Source organism: Colletotrichum abscissum (assembly GCF_030869225.1).
Source record: "Colletotrichum abscissum strain IMI 504890 chromosome Unknown Scaffold_68.1, whole genome shotgun sequence".
Taxonomy (NCBI): domain Eukaryota; kingdom Fungi; phylum Ascomycota; class Sordariomycetes; order Glomerellales; family Glomerellaceae; genus Colletotrichum; species Colletotrichum abscissum.
The window spans coordinates 94,755-114,597 of NW_026850512.1; the positions used below are offsets into that span (position 1 = coordinate 94,755).

The 19,843-nt window shown below is 53.2% G+C and overlaps 6 protein-coding genes across 6 annotated transcripts; 4 read left to right on the forward strand and 2 right to left on the reverse strand.

Moving 5' to 3' along the window:
* Positions 1-128: 128 nt before the first annotated feature.
* CABS01_15517 (copper-transporting P-type ATPase) lies at positions 129-3,455 on the forward strand (the record flags this gene model as incomplete). Its single annotated transcript, XM_060548852.1, has 3 exons — positions 129-393; positions 448-516; positions 565-3,455. The coding sequence occupies 3 exons, from the start codon at positions 129-131 to the stop codon at positions 3,453-3,455; spliced, it is 3,225 nt and encodes a 1,074-aa protein (XP_060391734.1).
* Positions 3,456-5,831: 2,376 nt separating this feature from the next.
* Positions 5,832-5,999, reverse strand: CABS01_15518 (uncharacterized protein; the record flags this gene model as incomplete). Its single annotated transcript, XM_060548853.1, has 1 exon — positions 5,832-5,999. The coding sequence occupies one exon, from the start codon at positions 5,997-5,999 to the stop codon at positions 5,832-5,834; it is 168 nt and encodes a 55-aa protein (XP_060391735.1).
* Positions 6,000-7,462: 1,463 nt separating this feature from the next.
* On the forward strand, positions 7,463-7,630 carry CABS01_15519 (uncharacterized protein; the record flags this gene model as incomplete). Its single annotated transcript, XM_060548854.1, has 1 exon — positions 7,463-7,630. One exon carries the CDS (start codon positions 7,463-7,465, stop codon positions 7,628-7,630), a length of 168 nt encoding a protein of 55 aa, XP_060391736.1.
* Positions 7,631-9,505: 1,875 nt separating this feature from the next.
* On the forward strand, positions 9,506-12,630 carry CABS01_15520 (OPT oligopeptide transporter; the record flags this gene model as incomplete). Its single annotated transcript, XM_060548855.1, has 2 exons — positions 9,506-11,679; positions 11,727-12,630. 2 exons carry the CDS (start codon positions 9,506-9,508, stop codon positions 12,628-12,630), a joined length of 3,078 nt encoding a protein of 1,025 aa, XP_060391737.1.
* Positions 12,631-13,788: 1,158 nt separating this feature from the next.
* CABS01_15521 (acetyltransferase) lies at positions 13,789-14,472 on the forward strand (the record flags this gene model as incomplete). Its single annotated transcript, XM_060548856.1, has 1 exon — positions 13,789-14,472. One exon carries the CDS (start codon positions 13,789-13,791, stop codon positions 14,470-14,472), a length of 684 nt encoding a protein of 227 aa, XP_060391738.1.
* Positions 14,473-14,993: 521 nt separating this feature from the next.
* CABS01_15522 (uncharacterized protein) lies at positions 14,994-16,604 on the reverse strand (the record flags this gene model as incomplete). Its single annotated transcript, XM_060548857.1, has 1 exon — positions 14,994-16,604. The coding sequence occupies one exon, from the start codon at positions 16,602-16,604 to the stop codon at positions 14,994-14,996; it is 1,611 nt and encodes a 536-aa protein (XP_060391739.1).
* Between the last annotated feature and the right edge of the window lie 3,239 nt (positions 16,605-19,843).

The following is a 19,843-nucleotide window of genomic DNA, read 5'->3' on the forward strand; positions in this document are numbered from 1 at the left end:
ATAGGACACTTTTTCGAGGCAGCATTTTACTCCTCTCCCAAACATCTTCAACATTTTTCTTACTCTCCTCACATGACCCTCCTCCTTATCGACAGACCTATCGAATAAAGCAGCCTTATTTGAACACGATGGGTGCGGGATGCTGCTCCGACGAGCCTACCAAGGACCATGGATGCGCGGGTCCTGCAAACGGTAGCGACCATGGGCACGAACATGAAGATAATCCCAGGCTTGACGACTGCTGTGCTGGCGATGGAGCATGCGACGATGCTTTGGATGTGAACTGCCTGGATGAGAACTGCGATGCCGAAACTTTCTGCGATTCCGAAGACGATTCGACCTGTCGCTCCATCAAGCTCGAGTGCTGCACCTCCAAGGAAGAGCACTGCGATGGTACGAGAAATTCCCCGTGATGTCATGTGTACATTGTCTAACACCGTACGACAGAGAAGTGTATCGTTGCTGCTGCCGCCGTCGAGTGCGAGAAATCCTGCGAAGACGACACAGCCCACGATGGTATGCTATGAAATCCTGGTCATCGTCAAGTGTGCTTACAGCTCACAGAAGTAGGTGCCCACGAGCATTCCCATGACAAGGACGGTCGCCATCCAGCCTCTGCTTGCAGCACCCATCTCTCCAAGGCTTTCGAGCAGTACAGCGCCTATCTCGAATCGGCCCGTTGCATTTGCAGCAGCATTCTTGATCGCGGTCTTCCAACCGCCTGCTGCAGCGAGCAAAAGCCCGCCGTCACAGCCGCAGCCGCTCCTGTGAAGTCTTCCGCCGGGAAGAAGCGCCGCGAACCTGCCGAGGCGCACACGACCGCGCATGCTCATGGCCAACACAAGCATCATCATCATCACGGGATTAAGCGACGTGGCAATAAATCGCAAGCCGTTCACGACCATGACATGGCCATCAAGCCTATTCGCGATGATCAGTCCGACTGCTGCAGCGGCCACGACGTTGAAGCTCCTGGATCCGCTTACGAGAAAGGAAACCTTGCCATTGATGGCAACATGGACAAGGATATCGAGAAGGATGCTGGATCCGAGCACGTTGCCCTCGTTGTCGACGGCATGACCTGTTCTGGATGCGGGAACAAACTTGAACGAACCCTCAAAGGGATACCTGGAGTGTCTGGTGTACGAGTCAACTTTGTCATGGGCAACGCCGAGTTCACTCTTGACGGTTCTGCAGGAAAGGCCGACGACATCATCCGCAACACCGAACGGGCGACGGGCTTCCATTGCACTCGAATGTCGAGCGACGATCAGACGCTGGACATTCTCGCCTCGGGCCCGTCTGCTAAGGCGCTGACTGACCTGGCGATCGTTGGTATAAGCGAAGTGAGCTTGATTGACAAAAGAACTGCGAGAGTCATCTACGACCCAGCTGTTATTGGAGCTCGAACGCTTTTCAACAAAATAGGACCGCACTCGACTGGACTAGCTCCCCCTCGCGATGACCCGTCCATCGCAAGTGGAAGAAAGAGGATGTATGATCAACTGATCAAGACGGCCGCCGCGGCGACTCTCACCATTCCCGTCGTTGTTCTCGCCTGGGGCGAGAAGCTTGAACCCAAGACACGCTCGATTATTTCGATTGTCTTGGCGACTTTCGTTCAGCTCATAGCCGTGCCAGACTTTTACAAACCAGCCATATCATCTCTCGTGCACAGCGGCGCTGTTGAGATGGACATGCTGGTTGTCATCAGCATCACGGCTGCATATGTCTACTCGGTTGTAGGATTTGGATTTCATATGGCTGACCGGCCACTCGATCCCCGCGAGTTCTTCGAAACGAGCACCCTCCTGATTACACTTGTGCTTCTCGGCCGCTTGACTGCTGCTTACGCACGCATTCGTGCCGTTGCTGCCGTGTCCCTGCGTTCGCTACAGACGTCAACTGCAGTTGTTATTGAAGATGGGAAGGATATTCAAATCGACGCCCGCCTCCTCCAGTACGGCGACAAGTTCAAAGTTCTCCCGCACTCGGTTGTTCCTACAGACGGCCTTGTGGTCACTGGATCGAGTGAGGTCGACGAGTCTATGCTGACTGGTGAGAGCGTCCCGGTCTTCAAAACATCGCGTGACACTGTGATCGCAGGCACCATCAACGGATCCGGCACTCTGATCGCCCAACTTACTCGTCTCCCTGGGAAGAACACCGTTACCGACATTGCCGAACTAGTCGAGGAAGCAGCAAATTCCAAACCAAGGATCCAGGACATTGCAGATCGTGTCGCAGGGTGGTTCGTGCCTGTCGTCACGGCCGTTGCCATTGTTGTCCTTGTTGTCTGGACCGTCATCGGTGTCAGAGTTCATGGCGAACCGACTGGGAAGTCGATCTCCACTGCCATCACCTACGCTATTGCTGTCCTCGCTGTCTCTTGTCCTTGCGCACTCGGCCTTGCGGTGCCCATGGTCTTGGTTGTGGCCGGCGGCATTGCCGCCAGAGGAGGTGTCATCATCAAATCAGCCGAGTGCACCGAGAGGGCTCGAAAGGTTAGCGATGTCGTATTCGACAAGACTGGGACCATAACTGAGGGCGATCTTGACGTTCTCGAGGAACAGATTCTCCTTGCCGACCATGACGAGGCTCGTGCCATCACCAAAGCCCTTGTGGCAGGCAACAACCACCCCGTGTCTACGGCCTTGGCGAAATACCTTGCCTCACGGGCAACCCGCGAGGTCAAGGTTACCGATCCTCGAGTCATCCCTGGCGCAGGTGTTGAAGCAAGCTACAATGGCCACAAAGTCTGCGCCGGAAACCCCTCGTGGACTGACGCCAATGCTCTGCCTTCCGTCATCCGCTTCCAAGAGTCGAACATGACGATCCTCGTCATCACCAGTGACTCTATCCCTATTGCCATATTTGGATTGCGCACTCGTCTTCGTTCGGAAGCAAAAAAAGTCGTCGCTCAGCTCACACGTCAAAACATTGCCGTTCACTTGGTTTCCGGTGACCAAACTCGGGCCGTTGAATCTGTCGCCGCCCAAGTTACCATCCACAATGTGGCGTCTCGGCGCACCCCATCGCAGAAGCGTGACTATGTTGCCTCGTTAATGTCAGAGGGCAAGATCGTCATGTTTGTCGGCGACGGAACCAACGATGCGGTGGCAGTCACCCAGGCTGATGTAGGCGTTCAACTTGGCAGCGCAGCTTCAGCCAGCGATGTCACACGCGGAGCTGCAGATGTAGTTCTCCTTGCAGGCCTCGAGGGTATCCCCTTCGTGCTTGAGGTCAGCCGCGCCAGCTTCCACCGCATGGTGTTCAACTTTGTCTGGTCGGCCGTGTACAACGTGCTCGCCATCTTGCTTGCCGGAGGCGCATTCGAGCCTGTCCACTTCAAGATCCCTCCCGCATATGCGGGCTTGGGTGAGATGGTCAGCGTGATCCCAGTCATCGTCGCTGCCCTGACAATGTTGGGGAAGAAGATCCGAACCGAGACCTAAGGGGCAGGTGTTGAACACGTGTGGTGAGGCCTGGCTGGCACGTTCAACACCTGCGGGCTGAGGCATAGGTCGATTTTTTCTTTCTCGTCATTACTGGTTGATGACGGCTGTTCTGGGGGATAGGGATTCAACACCACCGACAAACGCAAAGGGATCGAAGTCTGGTCTGGGATTTTGCTTACTTTGCTTCGTTTACGAGTGCGATGAAGTCACTAGAGCAACCACGACATGGTTGCTCCACTGGGCTTCTCACTTCCGCTCGCTCTGAGGAGGTTCTTACTACAAGAAGACGTTTAACGTGCCGAGGTCTGCCACTCTGGTGCATGGCTAGAAGAGGTGACCAATCGGTTACGGGAATATGAATACAAGAGACTGCAATTGCTTGTCCAACCCTCCTTTTGCTTGTGTGACGGTTTCTTGCCAAGTTACGCCCTCGATGCGAAAATAGCCTCATTGTCATTCATGTGTCGAAAGATGTGTTTATGGGATACACGGGATGAGGCTTTTCACAGATTCTCTGAAAACTAATCTCTTTCCATCTCTTCCAGTTCAGCTGAACCTGACATGGCGGCTTGTGTGGGGAAGGGGGAACGCAGAGCCCTGAAGAGCCTCAGCACATCAGAGTTGTCTTATTACTGTGACCGAACAGCGTCTTGTGAAATTTAGGACGTGAGGTCTGCTGAGAGTTGTTTCATTCTCTTCAAGGGAAGATTCCATCAAAGTTGATTCGCCAAACGTACCTTGCCAGTGCCATGTACAGACATGTTGGATTGCACAGCGAATCACGATTCACACATTCTCCAACCTCACTCATTGGCCATATCGGAATAGACCTACCTACAGCCGATGACGTCTTGCAACAATAATCCTCGCACTTTGGTATTTGCATTGCCCAATCCAGAGACGTGCATTACCAAACAAAATCTTACCGCCCCGCCGAAAAGACGGGACTTGCTCCGGATCCACCGTGAAGTGCTGTCAACGGTGAACGGCCCCGCAGGAGCCCAGCCACCAAGACTCGGAGGGCAACGATGTGAACCAGCCACATGGAGCCCGGAGGACCAGCTTGTGATCTCGGACTCTCGAATCGAGCGCAGTCCACTGCGAGACGGGGTGTACGGATACAATAAAGTTATTGCGTCCTGCCATGAGAGTAAGCGTATCAAAGCATACAAGAACGTCAGCATCCTTGCACAGCTGCCATGGGAGTCGATGCTAGGGTGCAAATGTCGTGCAGGCGATGACAGCATATGTCATGTGCTGAGCGGTGAGAGAAAAGTATGAGGCGTCGTGATGCGAGAAGTGAGGCTGGGTGGCGACAAAAGTGTGGCATCGTCGCTATAGACCGTACTAACTCAAACCAACAACATGCAAAAGCCTGGCACATCGAGTTGACCACGTGAGTGGTCAAGGTGCGGATGTGACATGGAGCCGGGAGGATGGACTGCATTCGTCGGGATCGTGATTCTGGTCTTGATGCACCACGGAGGCTGACTTGCGTGGTTGGGTAAGTTCCACGATGGAGGTGGTTTGAGACCACCGACCAGTCACCGCCGGGCCGGATCGGTGTGTAAGCCGGTAAGGGTAGGGTTGCTGTTGGTCCGGCCGACGTCTGTGGGCGGCGAGGAAGAGAAAAAAAAAGCAAAGAAACAAACGCGAGAGGAAGTGCGGGCAGGGTTCAAGGTTTGACTCGTCGGCATTGCGATGACAGATTTGGCCAACAGATTAGATACCCGCTCTAAGCGCATGCGCGACTTGCAAGTGATGGGCATTTTTATTTTGAGTGACACTCTCTGCCTTGGAAGTTAACAAATAACGAATTTGCACGGGGACAGGGCAGTGACCCTGGATGCCAACAAGAGCCACGATGTGAAAGAGGCTGAGAATGGCAGGCTGTCTCATCCATGGTCGATGGAGAGAAATAACTCGGAGTTGCGAAATAGGGTTTATGCGTGCAGCAAGTGGCATCGTCATGCGCAGTGGGGGCGGATCTCGTTCTTGTGCACATGTCGTGGTTTGGCGACGGACGTGTGACCACCGGCCAAGCCCGCAGCGTTTTTGGCGTCCGGTTCCTTGGGTTATAGGCGGATCGTAAAGTGCGTTGGCGCTTGTTGGCTTCGGGCTCCCATGCAGTTGAGGAGGGATGGCCATTTGTACGTGGACTGGATGTAAGGATGACCGTCTAATGCAGGGTACTCGTTGGGCAACTGAACCGTCGTCAGTCGGTCCAGTGGTGGTAGGTCCTTTAGATAGACGAGAAGGTATAGAGAACTAAGGCGATGGATGTTGACCGAGAGTTTGCGAACACACCCGACTGTGAAAGTCTGAAGTTTCGAGGTCGGCGAGTGGAACTTTCTGGTTCCGTATATCGGCGCTTCACTCAGGTCCGGGCAGGCAGGCAGGCACGGCCACCATACAGGAAGACGGCAGGTTCGGGATGGTAACTTGACTGGCAACTGCAGCTCGATCGATCTGATGTCGTGCCTGCCGGTGCCTTGGACTGAAGCAACATAAGCAGCAGATTGAGCAGCAAAAGGAAGGCATGGAGGGGTCTTGGCACGGCTCTTGCTGTTTGTGTTTGATCTGCCCACCCAATGGAAGGCGCGGACCGGCACGAGAATGCGACTGCCAAACACTCACCTTCCTCACCTCACCTTAAGGTACCCTTACCTTAGGTAATACAGTACGTAGCGAGGGACTAAACGCTTATCTAATCTGATCATGCCCTTCTGAGCTCCGTAACCATCCGGACTCCTCTTTTGTCTTTGTCTTTTTTTTATCCTTCGGGAAGCGTTGCACATTTTTTGTTCGGGCTCAGACGGGAGGCGCCTCATCTTGCCCTTTTCCAGCAGCCGGTCGCCGCAGACGGGAAGCTCAGCCTCCTCACGTTTGTCCAATGTTTGTCCGTCACTACTTCGTACATACGTAGTACACTACCTATAGTATGTCAACTCCAACTTTTGCTTATGGTTTATTACCCGCTGCTGACGCCGCAGTCCCCTTGTTGCGCACGGCCTCTGGGGGTTCCATCATTTGACAGGGCTGCCCGGAACGACTACTTTGCATCGGCTTATTAGCCAAACGCCAATAGGCCCAAATACTCTGTACCATGCTCTCTTCTGGATAGGCCATGCAGCATGCCATGGCAGATGCGAATCGGCTCGTTAGAGTGGTGTCATCCCGCCATGTCCGCCTGATGCCCCCATTCTACCCGCCAGAGACCCACGAGCTACTAATTAGTAATGGGAGAGGCGTATCCGTACCGATCCTGATAGACCAAGGGACCAAGGACATGGGCTTCGCTTCCCGCCCGAGCCGTCGATAGCTTCGATAATCCCAACTCTGATCGGGTCTTGGCTCGACCTTCATAGATACTGCCCATTTAGCTTACGTGCCGTGTCTGTGACGCCTGCACCACGTCCTGCGGCCTCCGAACCTCTCCTCTGGGGCTGCCCAGTCTGCCTGCATGCCGTGTCGTTGGACCAGGCTGCTCGTTGGATCGTCGTCCTGCAGCCTGCAGTGCGAGGCAAGCTGCAAGTCGCGGCAGCCTGGGATCGCCGCAAATCGACAATTCCCCCTTGGAAAGCCCATCTTACCCATCGCTAAGGCGGCAGCAGCACACCCTTACCGTTACAGCTCTTCCAATGAGACCGGGGTCTAGAGGAACTTCTGCTGTGCCTTGCTCTAGTTGCACACAAGCCCGGCTCTCAAGGGACCATTCACCGTCTTTGCATTTGTAATGACCATCATTTCTCACAATCCGCTGTGCTGAACACACCGCAAGGTTGTTGATAGTGTACATGACATTGACAGCCGGCGGGCGGCATACGCAGCATGAACCTGGAATGGGATGAGGTAGGCTGGCCGCAGACTTGGCCGTGTCGAAAGAGATTGCATGCCTCCTGCTCTACTAAGCTTCCTGCTATGCTTCCCTTCCCCTTCCAAAAGCACCTTGGATCATAGTGATTCACGGCCAAAACACCACCGACTGCGGAGTCGAGTCAGGAATGTTGCTCCATTTCGTACGGCACGGTCCCAGAAGGGCACGAACAGAGAGAAGAGTGACGGGAATCCCTCCGCAAACACACAGACGCACAAGAATCGGATACAGGGCACAGGCGGCACCCTTGATCCCTCTAAGTACCTTGTTATCAAAGAAAGTTAATTCTTTCTAAGTCATAAGTACAAGAATACAGTTTTAATAAAATAGTATAGTACCTACCTAGTACTTAAATTAAGATGCTTTTTTAAGCTCGTTATAAGAGAAAGATAACTATATTACTAATTACTTATTATTAAGGTTTATAACGCTATAGCTTTAACCGTAATAGCTTTGCTTATAATAAGTAAAAAGTCTAATTATAAGTCCTTTAAAAGCCTCTCTTTAAGGGCTATAAGAGCCTCTAAGTATACTAAGTTAAAATACTTATTAAGATATTAATAACTAAACTAACCCTACGATAACGGCCTTAATAAAGAAACTAAAAGATAAACTAAAAAATAATATTAGAATCCTTATTAATATTAAGTATAATTTACGAAATATAATAACGTAGTTATAGAATATTAGTAATATATTTTACGCTAAGAAGACTATTATTAATACTAACGAAACGGACAGGGCCGTATTAATATAGTACCTTAGCTTCTTTTTATAGCTCGAGGATAATCGCCTTAAATAGTATTAAAAATCTATTAAAAAGCTCTTTTAAGTACTCTAATATATTTACTACTATCTCTGCGATAATAAGACTCCCAGCGCTTACGTATAAAAATAGGTTATTTATTTTTAGATAATAATACTAGCTTATTAATAAGTTATTAAAACTACGATTCTAGCGATCTCTTAAGGGAGAGGGTAGAATAGAGGAAAGGATAGGTAACTTATAAAAAGGGTTAAGGTTGAACAGTGCGGAATTCGAGGGCAGGGTAGCGTCTACATGTACTACGGCAATCCTCTAGTAATGCAAAACGATGGAGTTAAACAGTGACCCTTGATCCCTCATCCCTCATCCTAGGCCCCTTGAGTCCTTGACAAGCATCGCATCCGAGCGCTGACTGGCATCCTCACCTCCAGGCTCCAGGCCTCCCAAGCATGGACCCAACAGCCAGGATTAGGGCCATGGGTTGGAGGAACTTGGAGGAACTTGGAGCTGCGCCCGGGTCACTGGCCTTTCTGGGCAAGGCTAAACCCCCACGGACAACTGTCATTCGTCCACCAATCCGTAACTCGTTTTTTCTCTCGCTTTCAACCTGCGCCAGCGAAATCCCATCTGCACCTCTTACGTTGCATCATCTTTTCAGCCCATTCACACAACGTCCGTCATCCCTAGACGTCCGCGAAACCGCCGCCGGTCAACAATTCGACACCGGTGTGGTTCCCTACCTGCGCAGTAGTTGCAACTTGCCGCTCCAGCTTCTTGGGGTTCCCACCGATCTGATTCCACTCTAAACCCGCTAGTGTTCCTTTTCTTGGCCACCAAGTGGCTTTCCCCCGTCTACCAACCGAGACAAGCGGCCCAATACTGCCAAACAAAACCCGGTGCCACGCCTCAGCTCACGAAAGGGAGAGGGAGCAGCATCAAGGCAGGGCAGGGTAGGCCAGTTCACAGGAACAGGACCTCTTATTGCGGTCAACGTCTAGGCTTCCATTCAATCGTCCGAGTTGTGTCAACTTTGGCCAGTCAAGGTTCCGTGCCGTTCCGTTAACGCAGCTGGGCCACATCACACATTGAATCAGCACACAAACAGACTATCCGTACACTTCTCAGTCTCTCTCTTTCTCAGTCTCTCTCCCTCTATCGTCCACACCCCCGACGATAGCCACCCCCACCAAGCTACCATTCCCACGCCCACGCCCACTCCCTCCAGACCAGTCCGCCGCGGTGCCCCCCTCCATCCCTCCATCCAGAGCCCACGGTCAAGGTCCATGGTCCACAGTCCACTCACACTACTCGCGCTTCCCTGTCGTCTCTGTTTCTGACCCGTCACTCGTTGCTTCTTCTTGCCTGTCTGGGCTACTGCCACTGGCACTCGACTGGTGAGGAGCCATGAGCCAAAGAAGGGCATCCGGCCACAAAAGCAAGCCAAAGGCACCTTTCCCTCCCGACCCCGACGCCGATACGGTTGCTTTGGCTCTAGAACCTCTGCCTCTTCTTGCACCTGCAGACGGTCCCACGAACGACAGCACTGCCGCTGCTGAAGCTGATGTTGCGAACCCTTCGACTACCTCGTCATCCGTACAAACCGCCTCTGACCCATATAACACGGCACGCCACCCTCGATCTCGCCCTTCCACTTTGCGAAGCCGACCCTCTACCCTTTCCCACGCTTCCAGCGCCGGCGAACATGGTGACGATACGATCGAACCGATCCCTCAGTCTCCCGTCCCGCATCTAGACGACGGCATAATGCCTTCGAAACCTTCTCTCTTGCGCTCTTCGCGCGACGACGCCCCTTCGTACGGCGCCGTATCCCAAGATCCCAGCCGCAATGTATCACCTACCGGGAGTGATTCAAGGACGGGAAACGCACATCCAATGCGATATGTATCCGACACCACCAGATCAGCTTCCTCGAGGTTCTCCACTGCCTCGAGAAGGGAGAGCTCTCGTCTGTCCGAGGAGTTGGATGCTGCCGCCCTTACAACCGGGCTGGAGGGGCGCTTTGGTGTAACCCAAGCTCCGGTGACGACAAACATGCTCGAGGATGCAAAATCAGACGCGGCCGAGGATGAGGTGGACTACGATGACTACACAGGCAGCGAACCCGACGAGGATCCGGCTGATAATTCGCCTCACGAAGTCGTCCGCGCCTCGGTGCCACCAACGGATAATATCACCCTGTCCATCAACACTCCGAGAATGTGGACGCTGTCGTTTTTGTTTTCAGTGCTTGGTTCCTCTACCAACTTGTTCTTCTCGCTACGATACCCCAGTGTTGCTATTACGCCCGTCATTGCCTTGTTGCTTGTCCACCCACTTGGTCTCATGTGGGACTACCTCCTCAAATATCACAGCGATCCTGCGGAGGAATTTCTGGATGGTGTTCTCCAGACTGATGCCGTGAACCGGCCGCCAGCGAAACGATCCGTGACCCGATTTCGCAGATGGCTTGCGCAAGGTCGGTGGAACGAAAAGGAGCATACTTGCGTCTACGTGAGCAGCAACGTCTCGTTCGGCTTCGCTTTTGCTACCGACGTCATTGTCGAGCAGTCTAGGTTTTACCACCAGGAAGCCACAATCACCTATCAAATTCTCCTGATCCTGTCGACTCAAATCCTCGGCTACGCTTTTGCCGGCCTTACGCGTCGATTTCTGGTTCGACCCAGCGGTATGATTTGGCCCGGAACCTTGATGTCTGCGGCCATGTTCGGGACTCTCCACAAGGAAGAGAACAGGATCGCGGACGGCTGGAGGATCTCGAGGTGGAAGTTTTTCTACCTCGTTTGGTTCGGCGGTTTCGTCTTTTACTTCCTTCCCGGCCTTCTGATGCCTTGTCTCAGCTACTTCAACGTCATTACGTGGTTTGCGCCGAAAAACGTGGTGGTTGCCAACCTATTTGGCACTGTTTCTGGCCTGGGACTGTTCCCCCTGACATTCGACTGGGCTCAGGTCACGTATATTGGATCTCCCCTTTTGGTCCCTTTCTGGGCTGCGATGAACGTCATTGGCGGTCTCGTTATCGTCATGTGGCTCATTGCGCCTATCGCCTACTACGCCAATGTGTTCTATTCATCGTATATGCCAATTTTGTCTTCTGCGGTATTCGACAACAAGGGCAAGGTCTACGATGTGAGCAAGATCCTGACATCCGAGTTCCTCTTCGACAGAGATGCATACAGCAAGTACAGTCGAGTGTTCCTGCCCATCACCTATGTGCTCAGCTATGGTGTTCAGTTCGCTGCCCTGGCGGCGCTGCTGACGCACACGGTTTGCTGGCATGGCAAGGATATGTGGAATACGTGGAAAACGGCCATGGCGGAAGCTCGCAATGAAGGCCAGGCGGCTTACCAGCCTGTCTCGGGCAGCTCTGAGCACATCAGACCCCAGCGATCATTCAGCAGCCACGGAGGTCTCTCAAGATCTTCATCCAACCTCGAGGGCATGATGTTCCGAGAAGATGTTCACTGCCGGCTGATGAAGCGGTACAAGGATGCTCCCCTTTCCTGGTATCTAGCAACCTTCGTCTCGATGCTGGCAGTGGGCATTTTTGTCGTCGAATAGTAAGACTCCCCTCACAAATTGAATCGATTATAGGCTAACAGTATAGTTACCCCATCCACCTCCCGTGGTACGGCTTGCTCATGTCACTGGGGATCTGCGCCATATTCTTCATCCCTAATGGCATCATCATGGCAGTGACCAATCAGCACAGCAGCATCTACCTCATCTGCCAGCTCATCTGCGGCGCCGTGTTCCCTGGTCGCCCAATCGCAAACATGGTGTTTGTCACCTATGGCTACATCTCGTCAGCTCAAGGCATCAAGTTTGCCTCTGATCTCAAGCTCGGCCATTACATGAAGATTCCGCCCCGCATTATGTTTTCGGTGCAAATGGTGGCCACGATCGTGTCGTCCCTGACCCAGATTGGCGTTCTCAATTGGATGTTTGCCAACGTCAAGGGTATTTGTACGCCAGAGGCTGTTAATGGGTTCACATGCCCGATCGCGCGTGTGCACTTCAACGGCTCCATTCTCTGGGGTGTGGTTGGACCGGGCGAGTTTTTCGGACCGAACGCAACGTACCGCGGACTTGTGTGGTGCTTCCTGATTGGAGCCATCGCGCCAATTCCCCTGTGGCTCTACGCGCGCAAAAACAGGCACAGCATTCTCCGAAAGATTAACCTACCGGTCGTCTTCGGGTCCATGGCGTGGATCCCACCAGCGACGGGGCTCAACTTCTCGGTATGGGCGGTGGTATGCTATGTGTTCAACTACCTGGTCAAGAGGAGAAAGAGCGCATGGTGGGCAAAGTACACCATGACTATGAGCGCGGCGTTGGACTCGAGTCTGGCGTTCGGCATCGTCGTGGTGTTCTTTGGCTTCGTCTACCCTGGGCACATGAAGGGCTTCAAATGGTGGGGTACAGAAGTGTACAAACAGGGCTGCGACTGGCAAGCGTGCTCGTATAACACAGTGCCTGAGGGAGGGCATTTCGGCCCCGACAAGTGGTGATGCTTTTTGGCGACACGAAACGAAACGACTTTATGGAAATTCTTTGATACATTTTTCGGCATGGCAAGCAGGTATAGGGATGGCATAGTTTTTGGATTAAGATGCAAGAGATGGAGTTTTGCCATTGGCCGGGGTTGATTCAAGCCCTAGGGATAATCATTCACGTATTTAGAAGCACGTCATAGAGAGATGCTGCATCGCGAAATTTGATGCAAAGACCACTTTGGGTCTCGGTTTATGCCTGCCTCGATTCGTGCTGATGAATACAATCTGAAATGAACAGTGAGTCACAGGGTCCAAATAGAGAAACCAGTGACTCTTATTCCCGCGCGTAAGCTTCGTACACTACGAAGATCAAATCCGTCATCGTGGCTACAGACCGTTTGATGCCCCCTCGCCAAGACCCAACTCGGTGCTGTCCGTGCCGGGACATTGCCGACCTTCTCGAAACGGATTGGGGGCGGCATCTGAATCCTTCCGTTGTGGGCGCAAGTAAGTCGGAGAACTGTATGCGAGATTGACATTGCCATGAAGGAAAATGAGTCAGCCTGCCCCTTGCTGGGATAGGTTAAGCTAGGCGATTTTGGGGTTGGAATGAACAGTGAGGCCAAATTCGGGTGGATTGATCTTTGCGGCTGACGCTACTCTCGTATTGGCTGACGGGTGCTGTTGGAGCCGCTGCCGATTGCGACGTTCCATGGGAAGCGAGTGTGGGGGGTGGTTTCGTCCTGTATTCTGACGGCCGTCAGCACATTTAGGATTCGGTTTAGAGGATTGCGATGGGCAGGGGGCTTGGAGTATCGGATTGTTGATATTGAGAGGGGTTGGAGGTTCGCGGGGTGAGGGGCATTGAAGTTGAGGATTTAAGAGGGCTCTGTAGGACGGCGATTCGAGAGTTGAAAAGACGCTGATAACTTTTCATCCCATTCGTCTTGTTTGTCCTGCTTGAAGTCTCGTTCTTGACGAATTACAGTTGAGCTCAAACATCTCAACCCCAGAAACTCAATTCGCTCCAACTTGAACGTCAGTTCATCTCAACACCAAACCCAAAGCAAATATCGCAACCACCATCAACACCAGCTCAAACAAAGCAAGACAACCCATCTACCCACCAAAAAAACCTCTCACACAAATCTCCTCCAAATATCTTCGTCAACCATGGCGCCGACACAAGCATCCCACCTCCCCACGACCCTCCGCTCGCCGACCCACCCACTCCTCCTCCGCACCCTGGAAGAATCCGATTTCGCCGCCGTCTCGGCCGTGCTCTCGGACCCGGAAAATACAAAGTACGACCCGCACGCCTCGGCTGTCTCCCCCGAGGTGGCCAAGATTGTGATTGCGAGGATGAGGGAGAGCGCTTCCGTGCCGAGCGTCGTCGACGAGGCGAGCGGCAAGGTTGTGAGTGGGCCGGGGAGGGTGAATTTAGTTGTGGTTCATGTTGGTGATGGTAGCGGGGACACGGAATCGTCGGGGGGAAAGGAGGAGCGGGGGGAGGAGGGAACGGTCATCGGGTTCGGCGGGTACGGCGGCATCAACGAGCACGGAGAGGACGGGCAGAGGATCAGAGTCGGCGACGTGGGCGTCATGGTTAATCCGGGGTATCGGGGCCGGGGGTTCGCGGCCGAGGCGGTGCGGTTGGCCGTCGAGTGGGGATTTAGGAGGGTCGCCGAGGGCGGGCTGCAGCTCGAGAGGGTGAGCGCTACGATGAGCGAGAGGAATGTGCCGATGAGGGGGTTGGTTGAGAAGAGGTTTGGGTGGGCGGGGGTCGTGAAGCCTGGGAAGGGGGAGGGGGATGGGGAGGTGTTTTTCGAGGTTACGGGGGAGACGTGGAGGAGGTGAACGGGGTTTGATGAACTGGGAAGGGTATCTGAGGTTTGTTTGAGAGCGGTCGGAGATCTGGGTTTGGTTTCGTTCTGTCTTTGTTGTTTCCCGTCTTGGTTGAGGGGCGGCTCGCGTTGAGTGTCTTGCTCGGGTTTATTCAAGAATGAAAGGGTGATGTTGCCCCTGAGTAGGGAGCTGTCGAACCAGAAAGAAATAGCGGCAGAAATCATTCTTGATTATCATGGAATTTGATGCCCATCCGAGACCTAGAATCGTGTGTACTATTCTACTGGGCGGGCTCCAAGGTTAGACTAGAGTCATCTTACAGTATGATCGTACGAGGCGCCTATGGTGTCTTGGCTTCGATGCCTCCAAAACCCAGGCCTGTAAGCTCATGTTTGTAGATCTGTAGGCGGTTTCTGGAAGGACACGGAATTAATCACGGAAAAGAGCATGATTACAAACACCCGAATCACATCGAGTACACATCACTGAAGTGAAGTTGAATGTCAGTTGTTTACTTGCGTCCTACGCAAAGCTCAAGACTCCCAAATAAGCACAATCACAGAATCAAGATGGTCGCCATCACCATCCTCACCCTCCTCCTCTCCATCCATGAAGCCCGAACCGCCTCGCCTCTTCACATACACCTGCCAGACCTCTCCCTTCTCCCCAACAACAGAATCCAGCAACAGCCATACGTTCCTCGTGCCCCTCCACGTCACGACTTCTTTATCCTCCGTAGAGTCGTGCAGCACGATACCCTCACCTAGCGGCATCTCGGCCTCCTGGCCGTATTGCATAGCCCCCTGGAGATCCGCATCGGCTTCCATGGGCACGACCTCGGACCCGGCGCAGTAGTGCGTGAGCGAGTACCCGTTCACCAGCACCCAGTCGTCGGCGAACCGGAAGCGCTGTAGGAAGCAGGCCTCGCCGCAGACGGACGTCACCGCGTGGCCCTGGCTGGGATCGAAACGGTGGCGGGACTTGTAGTGGCGGAGGGTCAGCGGGGAGACGCCCAGGTCGTAGGTCGCTGCTTGGATGTTGTAGAGGGCGTCTGTGGGGGAGTAGAAGCTCGGGAGAACGTGGAAGGAGAGGTCGGTGTGGGTCGTCACGCAGTCGTGGAGGATGCTGTCCCATTTGGTGTGGTTTCCGGTGAACCCTTCTTCGGGCCGGCACGGCAGGTGAGAGACGAGTAGGGCACCGGGCGGGGTGAGGAAGATGGCACCGCCGCCGTGGGTGACTGCTGTGTCGTTCTCGACGGACCAGTCTGGCCGCTCGCTGGGAAGCCCGATGTAGTATGGGCTCGAGGCGTCAAACTTGGAAAGCCTTTGGGTGAGCTGTCCTGGAGTGGGGAGGAAGATGTCGTCGTCCAGGAGGCCAAAGTACTTCTTGCCGTGTTCCTGCTCGGTCAAGGCCTCGTTGACATCCATGAGAACGGTGACCAAGTCAAGATATCTCGAAGGTTTGTCCCGTTTCTTTTCTAGTGGCACCACTGTAGCGTCTATGCCGAACGCTTGCAGCTTCTCGTATATTTCCCACGCCTCTCCACTGGTGGCTCGGTAAAGCGTCACGACGACAGTCGCCCCGTTCGATTTGCCATGGCCGTTCGTGAGCCACCTCTGCCAGTCCATGATGAGGGAGTCATTGGCGTTTGTGAGGCGCTTGTAAGTCGTGGAGATGCCGAACAGCAAATCGGAAGCATCGACGGCGCCTGGTAGTATGCTTGTGGTTACGGGAAGATCGTTTGCATCGCCCTTGGGGTACATATCGAAACTCTCGTCATCCCAACGAATGTTTTGAAACTCCTTGTCGGCAAACGCGCGCTTGATGTTTGTCGTTGGGAACCTCTGAGGGGCTTCTGGTACGACCCTGATCCTCTGAGAGTACCAAGATATGTTTTGTGTAAGACTGTGCCGCTCTGCAAATTCTCTCAGGTAGTCGCTGCCATGTACAGAAGTTTCTTTTTGGCTGGTCTTGACCACCGGCACAAGAGGATCGACGTCGATGACTTCGTAAGCATCTTGTCGACTTTTTGCAACCTGAATCAATATGAAAAGAAGGACAAGCAAAAACGTTACCGCGTGTAATGCCCTGGCATGGTTGTGATAAGCGTACATGGGCTGCATTGTGGGTGGAAGGGCGCCCATTTTGTCAATAAATCAAGGCCGCTGTCAAAAGCAACACTTGACGCGAACGAACAAACAAATCCCCCCATTCGGAGGACATTGCCATCTTTTTGAGGGGATTCTGAGGAATGTAGGCCACGATAAAGGGATGGTGCGTGGAATTCAGTCCGCCTCCGAGGTAGTGAGAGGTAGTGAGACACACCATACACACATCCGGCGAAACGCGTAGACTATGGCGCCTCCATGCCAAGTGCAGAGACACAACGCTGCTGCACCCAGAACATCTTCACCAAAGTATGCCTGAGCTGTATGACAGTCCTAAAATCATTCGAGTGTCTTGTTTTCAAACGTGTAAGACCAATATGTCGAGTTGCGTTGCTGCCAGTAGAATATCCACTGCAATGCTTCGTACCACTTCTCCCTGGCGATGAGTTTAGCTGGTGATGATGGAATGGCAAGGGCTTCTGTGCACAAATCCCGTTCAAAAGTTGTAGCAGAGCACTGAGGACAGTACTCCGTACCATCATGGCGCTCGATGCCCGACGCAGCAAGTTTGGTGATTTAGGTTTAGATGTGGTCTAGGAGGCTCTTTGTGGGGTTCTCGAGTAACGTCTGTCGACGGCCGGTCATGATGAAAATGGAAAGCCTCTTCGGGAAAAGAGTTAATTAAACTCGGGCCGACGAAACTGGATAAACGGGCCTGTTCATGAGATGGTTCGGGAGATGAGAGAGGGTGTGCAACCAAAAAGTTGGCGTCTTTGGGCCGTTGGGGAAGAAGACGGGCCCGGGTGCTTAGCTAAGGCGCTCTCCGTCTCCGAGACTTCTAAGGAAGGCGGGTCGCTTATGTCGACGCTTTCTTTTTGATGAGCCAAGAGAAGATCTCTACTCAAGGCAGTTTAGCATCTATGGTGCCTAATCGCTGATACGGTAATTGTCTGGATGCTATACTTGTGTCCTCGAGCCGTTGTTGTGTGACACAACCCCTCGTTCTACATCAACCTCAACATTAGAGCGACCCTTGCCAGCCTCCGCTCAATTCACAGCTTCTCGGAGATATCATCAGACATCGCACAAGAGTATCTTCCTTCTCCACACATTTATTCTCCTTCCGACGCCGTGCAACGCAGCAGTGGTGCAGCGCCGGCCACGACGAGTTTGCATCGAGGGCGAGCCGTAGAACCACGAGGTATCAGGTCGCACTGTGAGAGGTGACCGCCGTCACCTCCTCAGGCCAGTATCACAGAGACAATTATGTCCTTTGCTACTTGCGACTTAAGCTTAGCGGACTCCTTCATCATCCTGATTGGTTTCAAATGGATTTCGAGGCCTCATGTTAGCTTCTCTTACTTGGGAACGTAGAGTACAGCCTTGACCAGAATCGGGTTCTGGTGATCAGGAACAACGGTTATCAACATGTTCAAGCCCGGAGAACTCGAACACCAAATCTTCACTGCAGATTCGAAACGGAAGGAGATCTCGACGAGACCAGCACTCCCTAACATTGCTTGCTGACTCCGTGGCCTGATGGACTACGGATGGCCTTACTCTTGGCCGCCGCATAGGTGGAGCTGCTCATCCGTCGGTCGAGCTACACAATCACGCTTTTCATCCACGCTGTGTACGACTTACTCCCGAATTCTGCATGGAAAAAGAGCAAAGTATCCCGAAGACGATGCGCACGGCCGTCACCGCTGCTATTCTTAAGTCGCACTACGCATGGCGACGTCGCCACCCCTCTCCTGTCACTCACTGTGGTGTCACCGAGACAGGGAATGGCCATCTGAAACCACGATGGCATCTTTACCAGTACTTCCCTCAGGAGCCTCAACAGCGCCGGATTTGGCACTCTATTGGGCCCCTGAACATTTGGAACCAAAAACCACGGTCCAAGGCAGCTCGTTGTCGTCAGGATCTAGCGGGGTTGCCGTCTCTCTTTGCGGCATCGCCTAACGCTGCGAAACATTTGAACAAACGCCTAGATATCAATTCGTCAATCTACAACAAGGGTCCGAAAAGCGGCTGTCGTCCAAGTCTACTTCTATCCTTGCAAAGTAGATGAGCTGTCTTTCAGGGTCCATGACCCCGGCCAGCTCATCATTTAGTCCGTTTGCAAGATTGCCCAGCCTGGGGGCCGCGACCACGCCTGACTGAATGCTTGTCGAAAGTAGCGGTGCGCGGTAGGCCGCAGAAAGCCAATGCCTACTTACCATATTAACGAAGCACTAAGCAGGGGGTCCATTGACTCGACTATGGCCAATGCCGTTCTCCGTATTCTCGACATGCTGTGGATTCGTGAGTACTGCCACTCGTAGCATCACTTCAGCAACCCAGCGAAAGGTGTCAAGACAGTCGGATCTGTCCAGGGCTGATTCCATCAGGCCGATCGTGCTTGACCGACAACCTATTCGAATAAAGGTCTCCACCGTCTGGTCGATACCACTGTCGTAAGGAAGACTTCAGCCGATGGACCCGCTACGCCATCTTAGGGGCAGTCACCCAAGATAGACCGTACTCTTGTGCTTCCCATCGGACATTTTCTTCGTGCTTGTACGCAGACAAGCTCGTGGGGGAACAAGGAGCTTTCTGGTGACAGCTGCAGCCACCCCCTTCAAGAGGAGCCACACAAAAGCATGATACGGATCATGCTTCTCTCGAAGAAACCAGGATTATCTTAGCAAATCACTGGTCTGCCTACGGATATGCACATAGCCAGGCCACAAAGAAGATGATCCGGCTTTGGCGGTCTGACGAGAGGCCAACATCCACGCTCGCTCATAGGATTACGTGCCATTCGGAGAGGAATAGTCCAGTATTCACGATCGACCGCTAACGCGAAGGCTTTCAGTCATGGCAAACCGCAACTGGGCGTCTTTAGCATGTACTCTGGTTACTCTCTGTTCTTCAGGGCCGCGGTCGCGCGTGCCGAGTCAGGTTTATGTTGCCCTGAGATCTTCAACACTGCAGGATGACCAGCCTTGTTCCACCATCTCGAACAAGCTGTTAGAGTCAACGGCCAGATGGCACTCTATGCACCTATCCGCGAACCCGCTCTGCAAATCCCACCCCAGTGCGCCTCCAAAAAACGGGACCCATACCTGTTTGGTCTTTGCGGGAGCGTCTGCTGTATTTGCGCTTGCAAACTTCCCCAATGACTCTAGAGTTTTGGCGGATGAGCTCCACATTCTTCTGTGAAGCCTCTCAACGGACCAAATGTTTGAGCTGGTGATATCTGATGAAACCTGCCTAGCTTCGATCTCTGG